This window comes from Elephas maximus, chromosome 10 (genome assembly GCF_024166365.1).
Source record: "Elephas maximus indicus isolate mEleMax1 chromosome 10, mEleMax1 primary haplotype, whole genome shotgun sequence".
Taxonomy (NCBI): domain Eukaryota; kingdom Metazoa; phylum Chordata; class Mammalia; order Proboscidea; family Elephantidae; genus Elephas; species Elephas maximus.
In genome coordinates, this window is record NC_064828.1 from 21,201,202 (window position 1) to 21,226,760 (window position 25,559).

General features: G+C 37.5%; 1 protein-coding gene across 1 annotated transcript in view; it reads left to right on the forward strand.

Moving 5' to 3' along the window:
• The first annotated feature begins 5,279 nt into the window (after positions 1 to 5,279).
• The window catches only part of LOC126084412 (uncharacterized), a 125,104-nt gene continuing 104,824 nt past the window's right edge, over positions 5,280 to 25,559 (forward strand). Inside the window, 5 exon segments of the mRNA XM_049898998.1 lie at positions 5,280 to 5,286; positions 6,553 to 6,639; positions 23,095 to 23,224; positions 24,450 to 24,586; positions 24,589 to 24,620. Of these exon segments, the coding sequence (XP_049754955.1) occupies positions 5,280 to 5,286; positions 6,553 to 6,639; positions 23,095 to 23,224; positions 24,450 to 24,586; positions 24,589 to 24,620 (393 nt within the window).

Here is a 25,559-nt window from a genome sequence, read left to right on the forward strand (position 1 = left end):
TAATATTTTTCCTTTTGGGATTGACTTATTTCACTCAGCAGAATGCCCTCTGGATTCATCCATGTTGTGAGATGTTTTGTGGGTTTATCACCATTCTTTATCATTGCAGAGAGTCCATTTTATGTATGTACCGTAATTTGTCCATTCATCTGTTGATGGACACTTCAATTGTTTCCATCTTTTTGCCATTGTTAATAATGCTGCAGTGAACATGGGTGAGCATATGTCTACTCGTGTGACAGCACTTATTTCTCCAGGATATATTCCTAGGGCAAATACAGGAGTTTTGTGATTAAGCAGAAGGATGTTTGTTTTTCAATGCAATGCTTTTATTATGAGGCAGGGTCTTTTCAATATAGTGGAATGAGGAGTTGAAGTAGCAGTAAAGTAGTGGACAGAAGAGAAGGGGGTAAAAGTCTGAAGAAAAATTAATGCAAACAATGCAATTAACTAATGTAAACAATGCAAAAAATGAGTCTCAAAATTAGAAATTAGCTAAACGTAGAACCTTTATGAATTGTCATTGGAGGGATAATGTTTTAACAGTGGGTGTTAGCAGTAGGTGGGACACTGTGTTACACCGAGGGTTCTACCTTGGGAGGAAATTCTGCTCTAATCCGATGTTTTGCAGCAGCATACTTGATAATCTCTATTGATGCTTGTGTGTGTTTAAGTGAATGGGCCATTGACCAAGTCAACCATACAAAAACATTTTCCTTTCAAAAATTACTCTTTTCTAATAGTTTTAATAAAGACAAAAGGTTAAAAATCACTTTAGAAATAAGATACGGTGCTGTTTTAAAAGTAATTCAACTGGATTAGGACCAAAAATAGTTCGGATTCAGTTTGAAATAAAATATAGGTTAGAGAAATTCATCTGCTTGTATTTTTTCACGTTCCCGCACTATGACATCATGTATAAATAAATAATTTTCCATCTTCCTTGTAATTGAATCAAGTTCAGAACAGCTTTTTATTTTGTTTGTAATTTAGGCCCCGATCCACATGTATAGGAATGTTATACAGTGTATTGTATTATATACTTTCTAATTGATTCTTTTTGTTGATTCAATTTGATATTTATCATTAGGTCCTTTGTTTGCCTACAAAGCTGTCTAATGAGATAATATAAAGGAATCTAGCATTTTTATAACTTCCTTTTAACTCTCTCCTGAATTATGTTTCCTAAAAGAATGGGGGGATGGTAATTGAGTCTTTCCCGAGAAACTTCAAACATTTAGCTTTCACTTAACTGGAGACTTTCTTTTCTTATTCAGGTCAAGTATTTTCTGTATATTTTGAATTTCTGATTTAGACTTTTGACCGAAGCCTAATTATCAGCCAAGGGTCAGTTCCATTGCATAAATTGGAGCTTTCAGCTTGGAACAAACATTTTTCTAAAGGCAGAGAACATTTTTCAATGGATTTAGGATCGGCAGTTTACATTTCCTCTTTGAACTTAGTATATGTTCTTCCAGTCCTTTTTTCTTTCCAGTCTGCCTTCTCTTTATCATCAGTGGTAATCATAAACTTCTGAAATAGAAAGCCATCTTATGGTAAAACATAGACTTGATGTTTCAAACATATCTTAATTGACTACTTCATCTTTAATTACAAGTTGTTTTACCTGCCTTAAACACAGCTAGCTGTTATGAAACATGAAGAGTCCCCTTATCCAGGGCAAAGTTACATATGTCTTTGGTCGGTTTAGTGTCACTAACGTTAGTTGAGTGGCCTCCTCTATGCAGTTTCCATCCTCTCCTCATTTTTTCTCCTAGTAAAGTCCTATTTTTCCACATGTAAAACATATTAGACAAATTTTGTTTTATATGTAACATTTCCTGATTTTAGAATTAGATTTATTTGGGCATTGCTTTCGCACGTTTTCACAGTTTTCCTACCAGATTAGATTATAACTCAATCAGAAGGGAGATCATTTCTCTCTTCTTGACTGTTAAAACATCACAGCGCCTAGCATTTAGTAGGCGTCCAATAAGTATTAGTAAAATGAAGTTGAATTGATTCTCCCACCCTTTAAATTTCTCAGAAAAGGAATGATATATTTAAAAGTTATCTTTACAATAGACTAGAGTCCTATCTGTTCATTCTTTCGATAGCTAAAGCAGTTACTGGAAGATGAGTCAGTGTATAATGAGGCAGCCGTGTAACGGGAAGACGTCATGGGCTTCTATGTGATGTGCATAGAAGTAATATCACCCTTTTTAGCTTGTGTGCACGTGTAAATACCGAAAGCCAGGGGGCTAACTCGCCAAGGGCACACACTGCCCATTACTCATTAGTGGGTACTGCATCTTCCGTGTTTAATGGAGATTTTAAATTAAATAACAGTGGATACTTAAGAGCTTTGATTTGATAGTAATTCGGATGAAAATAACATTTACTTAATTTTTTAAATTAAGCCACATAAACAGATTAGGTGCAGGTTTTGCTTAGGCCATTTGTTGAACTATTTGCTCAGAATGGTATCTTACGTTTTCTTGTTTTTCATTACATTTTAATGTGAATATTGGCGAAATAGTTGATGATATTAAGGAATTATCTTTTTAGATGTGATAAAGATGTTATATGGAGTCCCTGGGTGGCGCAAATGTTTAAGCACTCGATTACTAGTTGGAAGGTTGGTTTGAGTCACCCAGAAGCGCCACAGAACACAGGTCTGGTGATCCGCTCCCAAAAGGCCACAGCTTTGAAAACTACACGGCATTTCTGCCCTGCACACGTGGGATTGCCATGAGTCAGAATCAATTCAATGTTAACTAACAAACAACAACAAGCCATAAATTACTGAACCTTCATTTAGGATTATTGACTAAAACAGACCTGGCAGCATGAATTAATCATCTTTGACTTTTTATAAATCTCTAATTCATTGGTTACTTGTACAGAAAAGCATTCAAAACCAATATTTTAAGAAGCACTAAGTTTTTTTTTTAATTGAGCTTTAGATGAAGGTTTACAGAACAAACTAGTTTCTCATCAAATAGTACACACATAGTTCTATGACATTGGTTAACAACCCCCCAACATGTCAACACTCTCCCTTTTCAACCCTGGGTTCACTATTACCAGCTTTCCTGTTCCCTCCTGCCTTCCAGTCCCTGCCCCAGGGCTGGTGCACCCCTTTAGTCTTGTTTTGTTCTGTGGGCCAGTTCAGTCTTTGGCTAAAGAGCGAACCTCAGGAGTGGCCTCATTACTGAGCTGAAAGAGTGTCCGGGGGCCATACTCTCAGGGTTTCTCCAGTCTCTGTCAGGCCAGCAAGTCTAGTCTTTCTTTTTGAGTTAGAATTTTGTTCTACATTTTTCTCCAGCTCTGTCCAGGACCCTCTATTATCATCCCTATCAGAGCAGCCAGTGGTGGTAGCCAGGAACCATCTAGTTGTACTGGACTCAGTATGGTGGAGGCTGTGGTAGATGTGATCCATTAGTCCTTTGGAAGAATCTTTCCCTTATGTCTTTAGTTTTCTTCATTCTTCCTTGCTCCCAAAGGCTTGAGACCAGTGGAGTAACCCAGGTGGCCACTCACAGGCTTTTAAGACCCCAGATATAAGAAGCACTAAGTTTTGATATAAAAACCCTGTTGAAAAAAACACAAATTCCACTTTGAAAATCTAAAGAAAAAATGTATTTTATTTAACTACCATAATATACAGAAGCCCTGGTGACACAGTGGTTAAGTGCTATGGTTGCTAACCAAAAGGTCGACAATTCGAATCCACCAGGCACTACTTGGAAACTCTATGGGGGGCAGTTCTACTCTGTCGTATAGGGTCGCTGTGAACCGGAATCAACTCGATGGCAGTGGATTTGGTTTTGGTTTTACACTAATATACTGTTTACCCGTATTATTGACTATGCAAAGGCATTCAACTGTGTGGATCATAACAAATTGTGGATACCATTGCAAAGAATGGGAGTTCCAGAACACTTAATTTTGCTCATGAGGAACCTGTACATAGACCAAGAGGCAATTGTTGGAACAGACCAAGGGGATACTGCATGATTTAAAGTCAGGAAAGGTGTGTATCAGGGTTGTGTCCTTTCACCATACATATTCAATCTGTATGCTGAGCAAATAATCCAAGAAGCTGGACTATATGAAGAAGAATGTGGCATCAGGATTGGAGGAAATCTCATTAAGAACCTGCGGTATGCAGATGATACAACCTTGCTTGCTGAAAGCAAAGAGGACTTGAAGCACCTCCTGATAAAAATCAAATATTACAGCCCTCAGTATGGATTAACAACAATAACAACAACAAAAAAACCCACTGCTTTCAAGTTGATTCCGACTCATAGTGACCCTGCAAACAGAGGAGAATCACCCCATAGACTTTCCAAGGAGTAGCTGGTGGATTTGAACTGCTGACCTTTTGGGTAGCAGTCAAGCTCTTAACCACCGCACCACCAGGGCTCCCAGCATAGATTATACCTCAACCTAAAGAAAACCAAAATCTTCACAACTGGACCAATAAGCAACATCATGATAAACAGATCAAAGATTGAAGTTGTCAAGGATTTCGTTTTACTTGGATCCACAATCAACACCCATGGAAGCAGCAGTTAAAAAATCAAAGGACGTATTGCATTGGGCAGAGCTGCTGTAAAAGAACTCTTTAAAGTGTTAAAAAGCAAAGATGTCACTTTGAGAACTAAAGTGCACCTGACCCAAGCCATGGTATATCTTCAATCGCCTCATATGTGCATGAAAGCTGGACAGTGAATAAGTACGAATGAAGAAAAATTGATGTATTTGAATTGTGGTGTTGGTGAAGAATATTGAATATACCATGGACTGCCAGAAGAACAAACATACCTGTCTTGGAAGAAGTACAGTCAGAATGCTTCTTAGAAACAAGAATAATGAGACTTCATCTCACTTACTTCGGACATGTTATAAGGAGGGACCAGTCCCTGGAGAAGGACATCATGATGGATAAAGTAGAGGGTCAGTGAAAAAGAGGAAGACCCTCAATGAGTGGGCTTAAACATAACAAGGATTGTGAGGACACTGCAGGACCAGGCAGTGTTTCCTTCTGTTGTACATATGGTCACTACGAATTGAAGCCAACTCCCCAGCACCTCACAACAACAACAATATACATATGTACCTGCAAGATGTGTATCTACCTAAGTTAAATCAAACTTTATTAGAAATTCATGAGTCTGTTGGAACCGATTGATGGATGTTGTTGTTTAGGTAACTTTAGACAGTTTTTCATCTTTAAAAATGATGCTTCTTGTATAGCAGAAATTAGCAGAATGTCGAGTAAGTACCCTTCCCTATTCTACTTTTAAATACAAAATTAGAGGACTTTTTAGGAATTAAAAATGGACAGCCAGTGCCAGTTTACCAAAACAAAAAAAACAAACCAATTGTTGTCGAGTCGATTCCAATTCATAGCAACCCCATAGGACAATAGGACTGCTCCATAGTATTTCCAAGGAGCAGCTAGTAGATTCGAACTGCTGACTTTTTGGTTAGCAGCCATTGCTCCAGTGCCAGTTTAGTGTCCGCTAAATCCCTGTAGTATTTTAGATCCATTGTACCAATATGCATTGGCAAATTTAACCCAGATTGAGCATAAATTTCATTTTTCACAGGTATGTCCAGTGCTTTAAGTTTCTTTGTTTATATTACTTTGCCCTACTTTGAAAAGTGTTATTTATGCATAAATTTATTGATTTAATTGGACTCATTTTTAATGGTGCTAACTTCTGAATTTCTAATGGTGGCCTGCGCCTGCATAGTCAACCTTTCTTCCTGCCGGAACTTTTTTTACCTGATGCTTTTTTACTGTGTCTCTTTTGCCTTTATTACCTATATGGTACTTCTCCCTTTTCTTTAAGCAATTCACAACCTAACTCTGTGCTACTGTAGTATAATGCTTCTGCTCCTTGTATGATTGCAATGCACCACGTATTTGTACGATTGCAGTCAAACTGTTATTATCTCACATTGGTCATTGACCACATAGTGTCACCACGTCAACTGGTTTGCCATTCCCAGATATTGCATGTTCCTATTAATGCAGTTTTACTCTTTAGGGTCACTCTGAGTCAGAAGCGACTCAATGGCAAAGGGTTTGGGTTTTCTACTCTGTCCTACAGGGTCAATATGAGCTGGAATAGATTCTACAGCAATGGGTTTTTTGTTGTTGTTTTATTAATGGATGGGAGCCCTAGGTGGCACAGTGATTAAGTGCTCGACTGCTAACCAAAAGGTTGGCAGTTCGAATCCATCAGTTGCTCCTTGGAAACCCTATGGGGCAGTTCTACTCTGTACCGTAGGGTCACTATGAGTCAGACTCAACTCAGTGGCAATGGGATTAGTGGATGAACTTCTCACATTTCCTTTATGTTCTATCTTGAGTAAATGTAAATCGCACTAGCCCATCCAATTTCATTTTCTTTTTTTAGCTTTCTGTTTCATCATTTATTATTCTGATCACTATAGTATCTTTTTCCTTAGCATGTGGCACCTTCAGACAAGCTGTTTATGGAGAACTGCTCATGTGAGGTGAACTGTAATGAGATCACCTCCCCACTCTAACAGAGGAAGATGACCAGAATGAAAACCCAGCTCCCATCTGGAAATCATTGAATCCCACTGTACAAAACGGTGAGTTTATATGTTACTCAGTTATATTCTCTTTATCTCCTTTATTGCCTTGTAGTACAATTGTATGTGAATGCACGTATGATTACAAGCTTATTATGAGTTTTTATCTCCTAATTTATGTAGAATATTAATAATAATAATGACTAATATTATGAGAAGTTCTTATGAAGTGCACACTTTTCTGAGTGCTTCATATGTAATATGTAATTTAATCCTAAATTACCAGTTACTGAATATGTTACAAAATACTGTCGTTGTCACCATTTTGCAAATAAGGAAACTGAGGCACAGTTGTTAAATGGCACAGCTGGTAAGTTGTTGAATGGGAATTCATATATAAGTGTCTGACCCCAAGACCTGAGTAATTTTAACCACGATGATATATGACCTTTTAAAAAAAGTACAAGTAAGACAGTGTGTTCATGATGCTGAAACAACCAGTTTAAAAATGTAAAATTAATCCAAACCAGATTGTTCTTTACTGGGATTTAAGAAAAGAATAAAATTGATCAAATTACATTTTTTCATTAAAATCATCTAAATCATTTTTAGCGTAGATAGGATGTGAAAATTAGTTGTCATAAATATATTTAAGTGACACTTTTTCTTTCTTTTAACATCATTGACTCCTTCCCTGTTTGTTTAAACCTCTAATTTGTACTTTTGCATGGTTGTAAACTTAATTTCTTCTGAAAGCACACACATTCACAAATACAACAACTGTTAATTTGGAAAGAAATAGGGTTGGTTATATGGACACATGAACTGTTTTTATAAATTATTTTATAAGATTATTTTCAGATTGATTTTTTTTAATTTAGGAATAAAACTGTGTTTTAGGACACAAAAACTTCAGATTTATGAAGAATTTTACTGATCTCCATGCTGTGAGCTGACAGGCTTTTGGTGCCCTTGTCGCCACCCGATGGCCTACCTCTGACCCCAGCCATGGCGGTGGAGAACGCTTCTGGGTACTCTGACAGTGTTCTACCGTAAGCTCCGGCTGTACATTTCTTCATCCTTTGCCTGAGGACTTCCCCTGAAGCCAAGGAAACTGACTCAGCCCTTGTGCCCAGGAAGCCTGGAAGGGTGAGGTAGCTACTGCTACTCACAGCAAACTTCAAGTCATGGGAAACAAGATATTGTGAATAAATGCTGTAGCCTGACACCCTTCAGGTGAACAATTCTGAAACACCTCCCAAATAAATTACCTACATCCAAGTTCGTATCTTAGATTCTCTTTTGGGACAACCCAAACTAAGATAGGAATTTAGAAAGGAAACCTCAGATAACTGACAGAACTCAGTGTTCTTTTGAGTCCCGCATTTTAATTTTGGCTGTTCAGTGGCTCCCTTAAAAATCTGCTTAGCCCTGTGTACATGTTATACTGTAGCCTGAAACATCTGTATCAGGCAGATAATATATTTATGCATACCTGAAATGTACATTTTAGTTCTTCAACTCTATATTTCAAAGTAAAAACTTTTGAATAATTTGAAAAACATTTGGTGCTATAGGTTTACCTTTTCTGACTGTGGATAGCTCTCTTGTTAAAATCCAGTGATAAGGGAAGGAATGTGTTTCCTTAACTTGACCTTTTATCCTATAGGATGTTGTTTTTTCCAGGAATTCCGTTTTATGGGACTACATTAGGAAAGTGTTGATTTGACAACTGTCATTATAAGTTTCATTTACTGTTTTCTTTTTCTTTTTGTGATTTTTCTGTTCCGGGTCAAAAACCAGTGTGTTCAGGAAACTCTCTAAGTGGTTACCAGTGGATTTGTGACATTACGGCCAACTTTCTCTCATTCAGTGAAGAGTGTTATACATGCAGCCACTCAAGCATTTTCTTCTCTCCAAGATGCTAATTTAGTTACTATTTTAGTAAGGAAACTACCCTTAAAATTCAGAAAAAGTGATTAAAATAGGTTTATATATTTCTATTTATTCTAAACCTCCTCAAAATGCAAACCTGTTTAAAAAAATACAAAAAAAAATGCCCTCCAGTCGATTCAGACTCATGGTAATCCTATAGAATTGAGTAGAACTGCCTCACTGGGTTTCCAAGGAGTACCTGGTGGATTCAAACTGCTGACCTTTCTTCCATTAGCCACTGTAGCTCTTAACCACTCTGCCGCCAGGGCTCCATATTCAGTATTAAAATGACCTTTAGTGGTTACCTGTGATTTAAAATTGACTGTCCAGTGATACACACTTATTTGGAAATTCACAAACATCAAGGTGGTAAGGAGAAAAAGAAAAACTTGTAAACTTGAATTACCTCTGAAATCTATTCTAAAGCTTTATGCAGATGGCCATGGCTGCTTTCTATAGTTGGTTCTCTTAGATACATGTGTGTATGTGTGCTGCGTATGTTGCAAGTTCCTGAAAGTGCTTTTGTTAACACCATAATTTTAAATTAAGTTTTCCAGAAAGCTGTTCCTGCTGTACATTTTGGCATCTAAGATTAGGTCAGTGGCCATAAATCTCATTTATGTACTTAATGCAAAGGAGATAGTGCTGTCTTGGGAATCCTGTGAGCCAGATTCCTTACTTTGCCCCTCTTACGAGATATTGACATATAAAACAAAATGCTCCCATTTTGTTATGCATCTTTCTTCATTTAAAACTTTAAATAAAGAATGTTTATGCAAGGTTCTTTTTCATTCATAAAAATGGAAATCACCCTTAGTGTCTGCATGAGTAGACTTGTATTCTTGTTCATGAATCCGCATGATGGATTGGCCCATAAAATCTTTACGTTTGGCTTGTGCAGCTGAGTTCATGACTGAATACAGAATGATAAAGAAGCTTTAGCATTTTGTAGAAAGCAAAGAAATCATGCCTTCTAGATGGCCCTTAAGCTAGCTTTTAACTGCCTGGAAATCAGCAGAAAAGTATAATCAAACTTGGCATTAAAGGCAGAGTTTAACGTAAATCTTTGGGCCATAGTCTGTAAATTAATGCAAAGGGATTCTTTCACATTTACTTGGTTTTCATTATATTTGCATGGAAGTCTGCCAATCCAAACACGGTTTTTTTGTTTGTTTGTTTGTTTTACCTTTCCATCCAACAGAAGTTAAAATAGAAATGATGAATTGTGTCACTGGCCAGCCCAGCAGCCTATTTCTTTCAACACATTGCTGTGTATTTACTGTTTTAGCTGTATTGTTTTCAATTTCTGGCCAAAGAGTCAGTTTTTGATCCTGGGTAGAAAATGTCAGTGCTCACATTTCCTGTGGGGTTCTGGCCTTTTTGTGCAAAGGTAGGGGAGAGCTAAATGAATTATGATGTTGTCATCTGAAGAAACCACAGTGTGTGTCTTTGCCAAATTTTAGCAAGAACAGAACTGCTCATCTGCTAGTATAAGCCTTTTCTTGCGTCCTCCCAGCAGTTCCCCCAAGCTTCCGCCTGTTCTTTTTAATGCTGAGAATGTAGCCGACAGAAGTCCTTTTAACCTTCCCCTCGCAAGGTTAATTGATTTAATAATGCCCAAAGAGGACACATTTTGCCACAGGAGTTTAGAAATCTACTTTCACAACCGAGCTTAGGTAGTATTACAATTAAGACTAAGTTGCTTCTTACTGCAAATAGTTCATGGAGAATGCAATATCTGTTAATAATTTATTGAAAGCTGACACCCTTCTCGTCCTTCACAACTTCATTACCCTATAGTCTGTGGAAAAACAGACATTACCGGATTGCATCTGTGCATTATAATCTTAGAAATCAATGCATTTTAAAGGTTAGTAAGAGCGAATGTTCATTGTAATCATCTTGTACCATGTTTACCATGCTTATGTGCTCCTCAAACCATCCGTTTATACCTTCTAATACCTTCTACTGACATCCCTGGGTGGTGCCAACAGTTTGCTCTTGGCTGCTAACCAAGAAGTTGGCGGTTGAAATCCACGCAGTGACACCACAGAAGAAAGCCATCTACTTGGGTAAAATCACAGCCTTTGAAAACCGTAGGGAGTGCGGTTCTGCTCCAAAACACATGGGGTCGCCATGAGTCAGAAGCAGCTCCACAGGAACGGGTTTGGTTTTGCTTGGACTAATAGCATTATATTCCTACCTATCTGGAACAACTCATAGAAAAAAAAAATATATCAATTTTAAGACTTGTGATCTATGAGGATTCTTCTTCAGTTTAATTTTTTAGCCATTATTTTGTAACACTAGTTTTAAAAGACGTTTTAAGAGTTGGATTTCATCTATCTTCCCTGACGAATACGTTGAGTTTCTGCGGCGTGCCAGAATCTTTACCCCTCCCTTCCACCCCACCAAGGACTTAAATTCTAGCCAAAGAACACAGAAAATAAGCACAGCTGAAAAAGTAAAAAATACCCTACGTTAGGTAGGGATGAGTACTAAAGGGACAGTGTCTTAGTCATCTAGTGCTGCTATAACAGAAATACCACAAGTGGATGGCTTTAACAAAGAGAAATTTATTTCCTCACAGTTAAGTAGGCTAAAAGTGTTCAAATTCAGAGTGTCAGTTCCAGGGGAAGGCTTTTTCTCTCTGTCTGCTCTGGGGGAAGATTCCTTGTCCTCAAACTTCCCCTGGTCGAGGACCTTCTCAGGCACAGGACCCTGGCTCCAAAGGACGTGCTCTGCTCTGGGTGCTGCTTTCTTGGTGGTATGAGGTCCCCATCTCTCTGCTTGTTTCCCTTTCCTTTTATCTTTTGAGAGATAAAAAGTGGTGCAGGCCATACCCCAGGGAAACTCCCTTTACATTGGCTCAGGGAGGTGACCTGAATAAGGGTGGTGTTGCAATCCCACCTAAATCCTCTCAACATAAAATTACAATCACAAAATGGAGGACAACCAGATAATACTGGGAATCATGGCCCAGCCAAATTGATACATATTTTGGGGGAACACAGTTCAATCCATTACAGACAATGAAGACAGGGACTCAGTAGAGGCAGTGTTAGAGTGAGAGTGTGGCCATCATAGGTAGGGCAACCTGGAAGGCCTTACTGAGAAGGTGATAGTTGAGTAAAGACCTAAGAGAGTGACAGACAGTGCTTGAGGGAGTGAGGTATGCTGGTATTTGGGAGAATATTCTAGCCAGAAGAAATCATAAGTGCACCTTTTCTTACTTTTAGGCCAGCTACATCCTTGGGTTCCTTTTTTCCGTAACATTCATTCTGCAAATGAAAAACTGTGCTGGATTTGGGGTTTACTACAGAGAATAAAATAGACTTATTTTCTGTGTTCACAGAATTTAGAGTCTGGTGGGGAAAATACACATAATTAACCAAAATAAGGGTGTGTGTGAGAGAGAGAGAGAGAGAAAGCAGGAATAGGAGGAAGAGATTGACCTAACCTACATATTTTTGGGTTCTGCGTGTCTGAAGTCATAGCATCAAAACATTATAGCTGGGAGGGACCATAAAAATCGTTTGGTCAGGCAGATAACTAAGAGCCAAATGGTCCAAGTATAAGATGGTAAATTTTGATGTTTACTATGAGGAAATATAGAGTTAAACTAGAAAGTGTATGCTCAGTCTAAAGTTATTCAAAATACTGTATTTCTCTAACAAAACACTGACTTAAGACTCCTGAATCAACCTTCCTGAAGGATTATGTAAAAATATAGGTACTTTTCTCAAGCTACTTAGTCACAAAATTTTCAGTTAGACGTTACACATTTAAGTCTAGAAATTTGTCAGATGTAATACAGTAAATTACTTCCAGTGGAATTCTAATATCAATGGTTTCTCAGTGCCAAAGCTCAGCAAATACTGGATGATTCTGGTGCTTCATTTAGCTTTTAGTTAGTGACTATAAAAATAACGACTTAGTATTTTTAAAGCAGTTCAGTGATGGAATGACTTTAGAACATTAGTCCTTACTTAAAAATAGATTCACCTTGGGCAAACAATACATAAAGAAAAAATAATACGGCTTAAGGTGAACAATAGGCTTTTGTTACCGTGTCTAAATGTGACAGTAACTACAGAGGTCAGCTGGCAACTGTACAGTTTTGGAAAGCTACTGACTTTGGGAACAAAGCGAGGCTGACAAAGTCACCTCTACTGTTCAGATCTGGAGGCTTGATGTCATCCCATGTTCACCCTGTAAACAAAAATATCCAAAGGAAACAAAATGTTTCCCCGTACTTCCCCAAGTGACACATTTTTTGGCTGTTGTCCCAAAAATATGTTCACTGAAATAAGACCAAAAAGAATTTTTAAGTCAGACATAAAACCCAAATTCTCTATAAGAAAGCTAATTCAAAGGCATTCACAGGAAAATGACATGTCAAAAGCCTATTACACCTTCCTAACATCATCCTTAAGTAGAACTTTAGGGTGGAAAAAACAGGCTGTATTCACAACTTGGCCTTATCTTTTACAGTCTAATTTTATGTCTCCACTGTATACGATTTGAGGAGTAAGGATTTAAAATCCTTCTGAAACTCATTCCTGAGCATTGTCTTCATTATTTTGTTGAAATAATATAAAATATTATAATGAAAACAAAACAAAAAATTTGGGAACAGTCTAGATGCTTCCAAAGACATTGATAAGTTAATTATGGAAACTGATGTAACTTTTCAGATTTTTTTTTTCCTTTCTTTTTTTGGATTCCTGCAATCAAGTAGATATAGCCTGAGTCTGACAGTATGTTCAGAGGCATGTAGTACAGTTCAAAACACAAGACCAAGCTGGTGATCTGGTAATTTCCAAGTAGTCAAAGATATATCCCAGAATATAGAACGAACAGTTACAGAAGATACGGAGAAAAGCTAAGAGGTATGTAAGAAAGATCTAGGAGGTCCCACTTGCAAATAAAGAGAACAGAAATAGCAAGTAAGGAGAAATAATTTTTGAAAGTAGAGGAAAATTACCCTGAATTTTAAAAAGACATGAATACTCAGATTAAAACTCCCACCAGAAACTACTCTTGGATGCTATCTACGTGATATGCTATAACTACAAAGAAAAAGAGAAATACAGTCATGTGGAAAGGAGGATGAGAGGAAATACAGGTATGATCAAGTTGATAAGCATGAAGAAATATGTCTGTCCAGAGTCACATTTTGATAAATAAAATAATATTGGGAGGATCTGTGTTAGGGAATCCATATAATTATTTTTTAACTTTTTACTGAAGTATGCTGCACATACAGAAAAGAACAAGAATCAAATGTATAGCTTGATGGATTTTCACAAAACGTTCACACCTGTGTACTACTACCCAGGTCAAGAAATAAAACAGTAGAGGACAACAGAAGTCTTCCTTCCCCTTTGCCTTGTGACCTTCCCAATCACTAGCCTTTACTTTCCTGAAGGTAACCACTATTCTCACGATTAATACCACAGGTGATTAGTTTTGCTTGTTTTTGAACTCTATATAGATGAAAATATTTGGATTTATTTCTTCAAATTCTTTTGTGTCTGGCTTCTTTCACTCAGCATTACAGTGATAAACTTCATCCATGTTGTATGAGTAGCTTGGTTTTAGTTTTTGGTTTTTTTTCGTAGACTTTATTTTTTTAGTGCAGTTTTAAGTTTACGGAAAAATTGTGGAGAAAGTACATAGTTCCCATATGCCCTTTCCCCACAGCCCTGCAGATTATTTAGTTGTTCCAGCACCCTTTGATGAAAAGACTGTCCTTTCTTCATTGAACTGCCTTTGTTACTTTGTAAAAGATCAGTGGACTATAATTGTGTGGGCCTATTTTGGGGCTCTTTGTTTCTGTTCCACCCATCTATTCTCCTGTTCCTTCACCAATATCACTCTATCTTGATGACTGTAGCTTTATAGTAGGTCTTGAAGTCATGTAGTGTCATTCTGCCAAATCTGTTCTTCAGTATTGTGTTGGCTATCCTAGGTCTTTTGCCTTTCCATATAAACTTTAGAATCAGTTTGTTGATATCCAAAAAAATAACTTGCTAGGATTTTGATTAGGATGGTGTTGAATCTATAGATGAAGTTGGGAAGAATTGACTTATTAATAATATTAAGCCTTCCTATTCATGAACATGGAATATCTCTCCATTTATTTAGAACTTCTTTGATTTCTTTCATCAGAGTTTTGTAATTTGCTTCATTTACGTCTTGTATATATTTTTGTTAGATTTATACCTAAGTATTTCTGGGGCAATTTTTGTTTTATTTTTCTTGAAGTGTATTCCATTGTGAAAACTATACCACATTTTTTTATCCATTTTACTATAGTGGACATTTGGGCTGTTTTATGACTATAAATAATGCTGATATGAACATTACTGCACATCTCTTCAGTGCAAATATGTATGCATTTTTATTGAGTAGAACTTCAGGTTTTCCAAAGTGGTTAAAACAACTGACACTCCTACCAGCAGTTTATTAGTGTTCCAGTTGCTCCATAGCTTCACCAACACTAGTATTGTCAGTCTTTTCCATATTTGCTACCCTAGTGAGTGCATAGTGGTTTTAACTTGCAGTTTCTGATTATATATGTTTTCTGGCTACTCAGACATCTTCTTTTGTGAAATGCCTGTTCAAGTCTCTTGCACATTTTCTTATAAGATTGTCCATCATATTTTAAATTGATTTTTAAGAGTTCTAACATTTGAGAGGTAAGCCCTTTGTCAGATATGTATTTACAATACTCTCTTCACGGTGTCTTTTGATGTACAATTTATTCTTTTTTGTCCTTTAAGGTTAGTGCTTTCTGTGTCTATTTAAGAAAAATCTTTCCTATCTCAAGTTCATGAAGACTATGTTGTCTTTCAAAAATTGTATTATTTTATCTTTCACATTCTAAAAATGGACTATGACCATTTTGCTACATTACCCTCCAAAAAGGCTGAACCAATTTATATCCCTACTAAAATATGCATGAGTGTGCTAGCTTCTTCACACAGTTGCCAAAACTTGTGCAAGCTACCTACTAATCATATTTTATCTTTATCAAGATGGTAAATTACAGATAGCTAGGTTTTGTTGTTCTTTAAATTTATGAAATATTTGAGACATACAAAAGTGATTAAAAATATTATTAAAAACACCCAATAATCTACAACCCAGATTTTTTTTTATGTATAGGCTAGTTGGAATAGAGTCTTGAAAACTGAAGAGACCAAGTACTTTGGGAATTGTGATCAGTTATCTCTTATTTATAAAGTTAATGTGATAACAAATTCCGACAAAGTTACCAGCAAAATACATTTTCCCAAGTGTCTGTCCTAAGTAATTTTTTAATTGAGAGGTTTAAGTGTATAAATAAAATTCTCTTATAAATTGCATCTAGGATGAAAAGAGTTAAGGTGCTAGTAGAAAATCTCCCAGGTTAAAACTTTTGACATTAAAGAGTCATGAACCTTAATAGTCCAATGGCATAATAGGATTGATAATCTCTACAGGAATAAAGAGCTGTAGAGGGTATCCTGATGCTCCTTGGGTAGCATTCCTTGGCACTCTTATCCAAGCACTAAGACTTGCTTGGAGAAAAGGAGACTGGCCACAGTAACTAACAATCTTCTACCTTCTGAGAAGCCATGGATAATAGTGGAACTCTCAGCCCATCTCTTATCTGCTACTGTTTGGATGGTAGCTGCATGTCAGCTGGACACCTAGTATTCACAGCATAGTAGTACAAGTATGTCAGTGCCCCCCAGGATGTCAGAAGTAGAGACAGCTCCATCCCAAGTGTTCTTAGCAGACAAGCAAGCCAGTCAGGTTTTGCCAGCAAATGGGCCAGACAACCTTTATAATCTGCACATCCTCCTCAGAGAGCACCTTTGGATTGAAAAATCCAAGTCTCAGTAGCAGACACATTTTGCACAACCTATGAGTTCCAATTTGAGATTTTTCTTCAGCTGTCAAACACTGTTTACACCACAGATGTGAGTGAGGAAAGTTTCTAATTTTCTTTGTTATTTCTAGGACAAGAGAAATTATAGAAAAGTTGTGACACATGAACTTAAAAATCCCTTGCCTCTTAGCACTGTCCTCTGCCTCCTAGATGCAAATGTTTTTGGGTGTCATATTTATCAAAAATCACCAAACAGAAAGGAATGGAAAGAGCTCATCTGGGCCAATTCTCTACTCAAACTCAGAAAAATAGCAGTCTATTTTTCTTCTAAATATATAACAAGACTCAAAAACCTCTCCAATAATCCAATGCTTCATAATTCTTGCAGCAAGGAAGTTCTTTATAAATGTAAAATTTGGCTTTGTTTTTTTGTTTTATATTTTAAGACTAAAGCTTTTAATACTTGTTTAGGAGTCTCCCCCTTAAACCTGTATCTTTGGTTTGCCTTTAAGTATTTACTTTGTATCTCAAGCTGTGTCATCTTGAAAAAGAAAAAAAAAAATCTTAGAATCCTTTTAATTCATTTTCTTAGTTTTTTTTAAGAAAATATATAACCAATGAATTTTGAACAAGTGACTTTAGTGACCAGGAAAAAAAATGTATCTGGCATCACAAAAATGGTTGTTTGTTGACACAGGAGGCAAATTTGGTATTGTATTTGACTTAATTTTTCAGTGTAGAAAAACTAAGAAACATTGATTGAGAAAGTAGCTTAAGAGACTCAAATGGAATTCATTGTAAGTTATTATAGTTTCCATCTATTCTACTCTATTCTAATGATGTAACATATATAAAATCACATTCATTATGTCCATTACTCTTTTTTTTTTGAACTATAGATGAAGGTTTACAGAACAAACTAGTTTCTCATCAAACAGTTAGTACACACATTGTTTTATGACATCAGTTAACAGCCCCACGACAACGTCAACACTCTGCCTTCTCAACCCTGGATTCCCTATTACCAGGTTTCCTGTTCCCTGCTCCCTTCCAGTCCCTGCCCCAGGGCCGGTGCGCCCCTTTAGTCTTGTTTTCTTCCATGGGCCTGATCAATCTTTGGCTGAAAAGTGAACCTCAGGAGTGGCCTCATTACTGAGCTAAAAGGTTGTCCAGGGGCCATACTCTCATTGTTTCTCCAGTCTCTGTCAAGCCAGCAAGTCTGATCTTTCTTTTTGAGTTAGAATTTTGTTCTACATTTTTCTCCAGCTCTCTCCAGTACCCTCTATTGTGATCCCTGTCACAGCAGTCAGTGGTGGTAGCCAGGCACAATCTCGTTGTACTGGACTCAGTCTGGTGGAGGCTGTGGCAGATGTGGTCCATTAGTCCTTTGACTAATCTTTCCCTTGTCTCTTTAGTTTTCTTCATTCTTCCTTGCTCCAGAAGGGTGAGACCAGTGGAGTATCCTATATGGCTGCTCACAGGTTTTAAGACCCCGGACACTACTCACCAAGGTAGAATGTAGAACATTTTCTTTATAAACTCTGTTATGCCAATTGAGCTAGATGTTCCGAGACCACGGTCCCCACAGCGCTCAACCCAGCAATTCAGTCCCTCAGGGAGTTTGGATGTGTCTATGGAGCTACCATGCCCTTGCCTTGTACAGGTTGTGCTGGCTTCCCCAGTATTGTGTACTGTCTTACCCTTCACCAAAATTACTGCTTATCTTTTGTCTATTAAGTGGTTTTCCATCCCCACTCCTCCTCTCCATCGTAACCATCAAAGATTGTTTCTTTTTGTATGTAAACCTTTTCATGAGTTTTTACAGTAGTGGTCTCATATAATAATTGCCCTTTTGTGATTTATTTCATTCAGCATAATGTCCTGTACTGAGTTGCTTTTGTTTGTAGATTTCTTTTCCATTTCTTTTGTTTTTGTAGATTTTGTTTTTATTCAGACTTTATGTTTTTCTTCTTTATTTTGGTGAGGAGGTTCGTTAACTTTCTTTGTGGTTACATTGAGATTTACCCTTAACTTCCTAGGTCTGAACCAGTCTGTTATTACTTGATATTGCCTTGCCTTCCTCTCCATTAGAAAGTTCTATACCTGTACCATTTATTCCCTCTTTTATTGTTCTAGCATTGTTGTCATTTACAGATTAACCTCTCTGGTTCCCCGTTGCAATTGTTTTGCTTTGGCTAGTCCTTGAGGGTTCATTTCCTAGGTTGGTATCTGGCTGGTACAATTTTGCATCCTAGATTCAAGCTGTGGTCTGATGTTTGTTCTCAGGCCAAAGGACTCCCTTTAATAATTCTTGAAAGTTTGGTTTGGTTTTTACATATTCCTTTGATTTCTGTTTATCTGGAAATGTCCTAATTTCACCATCACATTCCAACAAAAGTTTTGCAAGATGTATTATTCTCAGTTGGCAATTTTTTTCTTTCAAGGTTTTATATGTGTCATCCCATTGCCTTCTTGCCTGAATGGTTTCTGCTGAATAATCAGAGCTTAGTCTTGTTTCTCCTCTGTATGTGACATTTTTTTTTTTCACAAGCTGCTCGCGGGACTTTTTGTCTTTGGTTTCAGCGAGTGTGATTATGATATGCCTTGGTGTTTTTCTTTTGGCGTCTATCCTATATGGGGTTTGTTGAGCTTCTTGGATGGTCAGCTTTTCATCATTCATGATATTAGGAAAGTTTTCTGTCAGCAGTTCTTCAATGATCCTCTCTGTGTTTTCTGCTTTTTCTCCCTGTTCTGGAACTCTGATCAGTGGCAAATTTTTGCTTTTGATTGTATCCCACATAATTCTCAGGGCTTCTTCATTTTTCTTTGTTCGTTTTTCTGATTTTTCTTCAAACGGAGTTTTATCCAAGTGTTTGTCTTCAATTTTACCGATTCTGTCTTCTATTGCTTCAGACCTGCTCCTCAGCCTTTCTGTGACACCGTCCATTTGTGAAATCTTGTTGTTTATCTTTTGGATTTCTAATTGTTGTTTTTGTATGATTTCTAGTTGTGAATTTATTTTTGGCATTTTGTTCCTGTATTACTTTCTTGAATTGTTTCATTTTTTGGTCTGTATTTTCCATGAAATTTGTCTGACTTTTCCAAAAATTTGTCTATTTTTTCCTCATTTTTGTCTGCTTTTTGCTTTAACTCTTGGATTACTCTGAATACTAGAGATTTGAATTCCTTGTCTTTTCTTCTACTGGAAAGTCATCAGGTATTTTATGTTGGATGCCTACTGAAACCATCCTGTCCTTTTTTTAATATATTTTTTGATATTGTCTGCTGTCTTTGGGACATTCAGTAGTTATTTTCTTCATTTCTTGATTGTAGATTTTTTTGTTTTGTCCTGTTTTTTGTTTTATTTGGTTATGTCTGTGAAGGCAGGCTGTGAATTCTTTATTGTTTGCTCATCTGTAGTCATGATACTTTTCACCTCCTTGTCCAACAGGAAGGGCCAGTCATTCAGCTATGGTGCAGCAGAGCAGGTCCAGCTGAAGGGGAGGGGCTGGGATGTGTTGTTTGTGGCACATACTAGGGCTGACAGGGTGGCCCAGGAATCAGTGCTGGGCAGGTTCCAGTAAGCCATGCCTGTGCTGCTCAGGGGTGTGATGTTCAGTGCATGGTGCAGGTAGGCAGGAAGGAGGGGGGAGGTTGTGATGTGTGGAGCTAATAAGGGTGTGGGAAAGAGGAGAGCGAGGAGAGAAAAACAGGAGCCAAAAACAAACAAGCAAAGAAAAAAAAAAAAAAAAGAGTGATAAGGGATCTTGCTGTTGGAGTGGAGTGAAGAGAAACTGAGAAATGGAGAAAAGCAAAAAGAAAAAGGCGGGGGGAATAACTAGATCAAAATCTGGAAAAGAAAAGCCCCCAGGACTCCCAGAGTCCCTCCAGTGGGGCTGCTAAGACTGGGGGAGTGGCTCCCAGGCTGCACAGTATAGCCTGGCTAGAAGGGGGTACAGATGTCACCCAGCACCAGGTATTCAGGAGACAGGAAAAGAAGATAAGTGTAGAGAGATGAGAACTGAGAAGTGAAGACAGACAGAAAGGGAAAAAAGAGAGAAAAGAAAGAAAGAAGAAAAAAAGATATTTCCCCAGGGATCCCACCTACATAGGTGTGCAGATTGGGGGAGTAGCTCCTAAGCCGTGCAGTGCAGCCAGCTAGAAGGGGCTCCCAACCTGTAAAATGAAAAAGAAAACAAATGAACAATGCAAAACAAGGAAAAAAAAAGCCCCAGGGAACCCACCAACGTGGAGTCACAGGCCGGGGGAGTGGTTCTCCAGTTGAGCGTCTCTTCATAGCCTTTCGTGAAGAAGCAGAGATGGCACAGGGAGCCAGGTGTTCCAGAGAAGGGAGGGGGAGGTGGTAGGAGGCATGAAAGAAACTAAAAGAGACGGAAAGAACCAACACCAGCTCAGGGGCCTGGCCAGTGTGGGCAGAGCGAATCCAAACAGCCTGAGGGCAAAGCCGTTGCCTCCAGGCCAAAAGACTGCAGCTGGTGGGAAGCAGAGGAGGCTGAAGGGTGGGAAGAAGGGAGGGCTAGGAAAGCATATATCGCTCACTACCAGGTGCCCTGTCTCCTGTTGGGAACTTCGTGAAGCTGCTGTCCCGTACTACCTGTCCTCTGATCTCTGACGTGGGTGGGGCGAATCCAAGCATCATGGATACTGTGCTTCCTGGCCAGCCGAGCCACTGCAGCTCAGAGGTGGAGCAGTGGGGAGAGAATGGGGGGTGGGAAAGCGTGTATCACCGGTTACCAGGTGCTCTGTCTCTTGCTGGGAGCTCTGTGAAGTTGCTTTGCTATGCTCCCTGTCCACCCATCCACAACAGGAGTCCAAGATGGTGGATCCATGCCTTATTAGCTGATAGGGCCTCCTCACGTATCTCCTCGCTTTCCGTCCTCTGTCAGTTTCTTATTTCATTCACTGCTTGGCTGAGCTCTCTCTCTTTTCATTTGGCACTTCAGGTTCCAGGAATGACGTTTGTCTCTGTTTTACTTAGTTTTTCTGGTCTTTGCTGTGGAGGGAAAGCGTGGCACTTCCGTCTGCGGTGCCATGTTGGCCGGAAGTTCTGTGTGTATTACTTTTATCTGCTTTATTGATGGTTACTTGCTCAGGTACCATCTAGACACTCTTTATAATTTTCATTTTAGCTGGGACACCCTTAGAGAGAGATACTTTCTCTCAAGTTCTTTAATAGTTGAGCCCTGTAAAGTTAACGATCATCCCGGGATTAAGTTCATCTCAAGGATGTTATTGCCCTTTTCTCTTTTACTGCTTCAGTCTCATCAGGTGTGGTTCTTCTGGTTTCTTGCTTCTTTATCATTTAAATCCCTTTAGCTTCTTGGCTCCACAAAGATTTTTGCCATTAATATCTAGAGTTTTGAAAAAAGTCAGAGATAAAAATATATGAAAATAATCAGCATTCATTAAGAAAATAGCATTTATCTTAACTCTCTAGTATTCACAATCTATCGTCTACACTGGGTTTAACAAGGAAGTTTCTATATCTCAGATCTAGTGTAGAGGAAATTCCAATCAATTTCAGAGGTCGAAAACAAGATCAGTTTGTTTTAATTGAAATTTGGAGAATCTTTTTTTTCCCCTACTATTGTTTTCCCTACTGTTACTAAATGATAAGGTATTAAAGTCATTGAGATTACTCATTAAAGAAGTATTTATTCTAAAACAAAAACTAATGGATTGTTTCTTCCATAGGGTAACATTTTTTAAACGTGTTCGTTGATTTAACCGTATTAATATAAAGTAGATAAAGAAAAAAAACTTTGGTTAGTCATAGTTGACTGATACCACAAAACGTAAAATTTAAATAAGGCCACACTTAAGTTTTTTCAAAAGGCTGTCAAGGTGGCTTTAAAGCCCGGTACTCCAGGACTCAGCAAACTACAGCCTAGAGACCAGAACCAACCCACCACCTGTTTTTCTGCCACCCGCAAGCTAAGGATGATTTTTACAAATGAACATTTGGAATTTATTTGATGTTAGAGAATACTAACTTTGAACCCTCATTAAACAAAATGTTATCCCCAGAGAAAAAAGAATTTTGCTCTTCTTATTAGTAGTCAAGTATTTTTTTTAATGTATTCAATTTTTATTATGACTTTATTTTAAATTTTGTCAATAGAACACTTTGTTTTTTATTTTGTAAGTAACTACATAATATCCTCACTATTGCCTCTTGGCCTGCAAAGCCTAAAATATTTGCGATCTGGCCCTTTATAAAGGAGCTCTGTCAGTGCAGTGATTAAAACGCTCAGCTGCTAACCAAAAGGTTGGCTATTCGACCCATCTGCTGCTCTGTGGGAGAACGATGTGGCAGTCTGCTTCTGTAAAGATTTACAGCCTTGGAAACCCTATGGGGGAGTTCTACTCTGTCCTATAGTGTGGCTATGAGTCAGAATTGACTCAACAGCAATGGGTTTGGGGGTTTTTAGGGGCCCTTTACCAAAGAAGTTTGTTAACCCCTGCATGATTCCATCACGAGAGGCTGCAATCATACTATTGATAATCATACCATTATAAAGATGAAATATATTTTGTGTGAAGTCTACTCAAGATACCATTAATAATTTTTAGCACAATTATGATTTTTCTAAACTTGTGAATATGTACATATATATAAAAAAAAAAAAAAAAAAAAATATATACATATATAGATTTTTTTTTTTTTTTTCCTGCAGCTACTCTTATATCTAGGAGATTGAAATTCAATGACATTATTTTGGCTCATCACTATGTGAAAAACATGAAGGATTTTTCAGCAATAAACTCAGCATATGTGACCACATTCAAGCTCTGTCTACCTGCAAGGTATTACAACTATTACCATCATGCGAAGAGCAAGTTGCCAAGTGACTGGTGCCAGGCACTTTTCAGTTTATCTCATTTAATCCTCACTAATGTTCACGCTCCAATTTCTCTGGCTCTAAAACTTGCTCCGTATCGTGTTCCCTCCCTTACACTGGCATAGTGGCCTTACTGTTTTTTCCTCCTTGTGTATTTTTTCATGTTTCCTAAATGGATTATTATCACAAGTTTCTGTTCTTTTCCTTTCTTATTTACCTATTATTACTATTTGCTAACAACTGGTGTCAGTAATCCATAGAAGGAGACACATATTTGTGGTAATTCTTGAGAAGTAAAGAGATTCTGGAATATAAGGCAGAGGAGAATTAATATTGGATAGTAGTGTTGTCAGTGAGCCCGAAAAGTAATCTTTGTGGAGCTGGTACACTCACTGTCTTACTGCCTAAATGCTCTATGCCTCCAGCCTGTAGACATTGCTAATGGTCTAAGATGGACCTTTGAATCAATGATTTCAGACACAATCTAAAACAACTGACGAATAGAGGTTTTGTTGTTATTTTGCCCTCATAGGACTGACCTTGGAAATTTATTAATATTAATATTAAAGATCTTGTCCAATTATTTTTACATACTTAGCTATCAAGTTCAGAAAAGAAAAATGACTTTTGTAGTATAATAGAACATGCATAAAGAAAATCCCAGTATGTAGCTTCATAGAAAAGTTGATTTTATAGGAAATTTTCTATAAGTAGATTTTTATTAATTTTGATGGCTAACGTTGTACTCTGTTGAATAGTAGGAAGAACAGGCTAAAGATCAGTTTAGTGAACACAGAGATTGAGCAGACTAATTTTTACATAACCCCATGTAAAATGGCAAAGAGGTGAAAAGCCCAAGAATTTGTTGTACTTAATGTCCTTTCTTTTCCCTTTTGGGGTTTGCAGGTTCTCAGCTTTGTCATGATTCTTTCTCAGTCTTGCTTTTTACCTTCTAGAAATTCTTTCCTGTTCTTTATTCTGGTAGCAGCCCTCCAACTTTGTAGTGTGACTACATATATATCTTTGGAGTTATATTTCTCTTGTCATTTCAGTAGAATTTGGGAAGGGACAAGAGCTAAATGCCTAGGTTCAATCAGCCACCGTGGACCACAACAATATAATCTTAAGATCTGAAAGAAGAGCCTTTCCATATTTATTACCTTGGTTTTTAAATTTTATTTCTTTTTCAGGGTGTGTGTAGAAACCGTGTTGCCAGAAGAACTACTTTTCTCTGTGGATTGCCTTGTTCACCAGAGTGACGTGAAGATTGGTGATGGTCTCTCTCCACCCAAATACATCTTGCATGTTCAGATTATTTCTCACTGGGTCCTAGCATTGGACCATGTAGTCAGTCCATTAAGGTTAGTAGGTTTGCTTATGATTTCCTTGGTTTTGTGACCACTAACAGAATACGAGAAGTAAGTTGAGAAGTTGGCCCTTTTTTTAACAACAAAACTTATAACTGAAATTTTTATTGTGTTAGGGGTCCCAGATAGCACTGGAAAGGGGAAACTTGATTCGTGGGCAAAAATAATTAAGAAAAGTAATTCTATACACTATTTCATCCAAAAAGTTTATTCAAAACAAAAGCTGTATGTATTTTTTGGTAATGAACCGAAAATAAGCAAATTTATTTTATAAGGCAGTTTTTTTAAGTTTAAAGTGATTCCTTGATTAGTTTTTGCAGTGAAAAACTTTTGGTGGTTCTTCTTTGTTGTAGTCTTAGCTTAGGATATGAAGCAGAGATGTTTGTTTGTTTGTTTTCATTGTTGATTCCAACTGAATTAAATAGTGGTCGAAGAATGTCCTCTGGATGATTTTAGTCTCATGAAATTTGTTAAACCTTACTTTACAGCCCAGCACAGGATCAGTTTGATAAATGACCCACATGCACTTGTAAATTCTGTGTAATTACTCTTGAGTTCGGCATCGTATATATGTCAGTTAAGTAGGATTTATTAAACGTGTTCTCCATATCTTCCATATCTTTGCTGATACATTGTTTCCTTGCTTTACCGGTAATAGAGTGAGGTGGTTGTGTAGATTTGTCTTTAAGCTTCTTTTAGTGTGTACCCTAAAAAAATACACTATACAACCTTGACTGACTACATTTTAATATAACATCATGAATTTAATACTTATGAGACAATCAATTTTTGCCTTATATATTTGAAGGTATGTGAAAGGAAATTTAAAATAGTTTTATCTTCCGGGTGGATTTCCTTTTACCAAACAATGTCTAATTTAATAGTAGAATAACTGCACCAGTCTTTTGCTGGTTAGTGTTTCCATGGTATCTT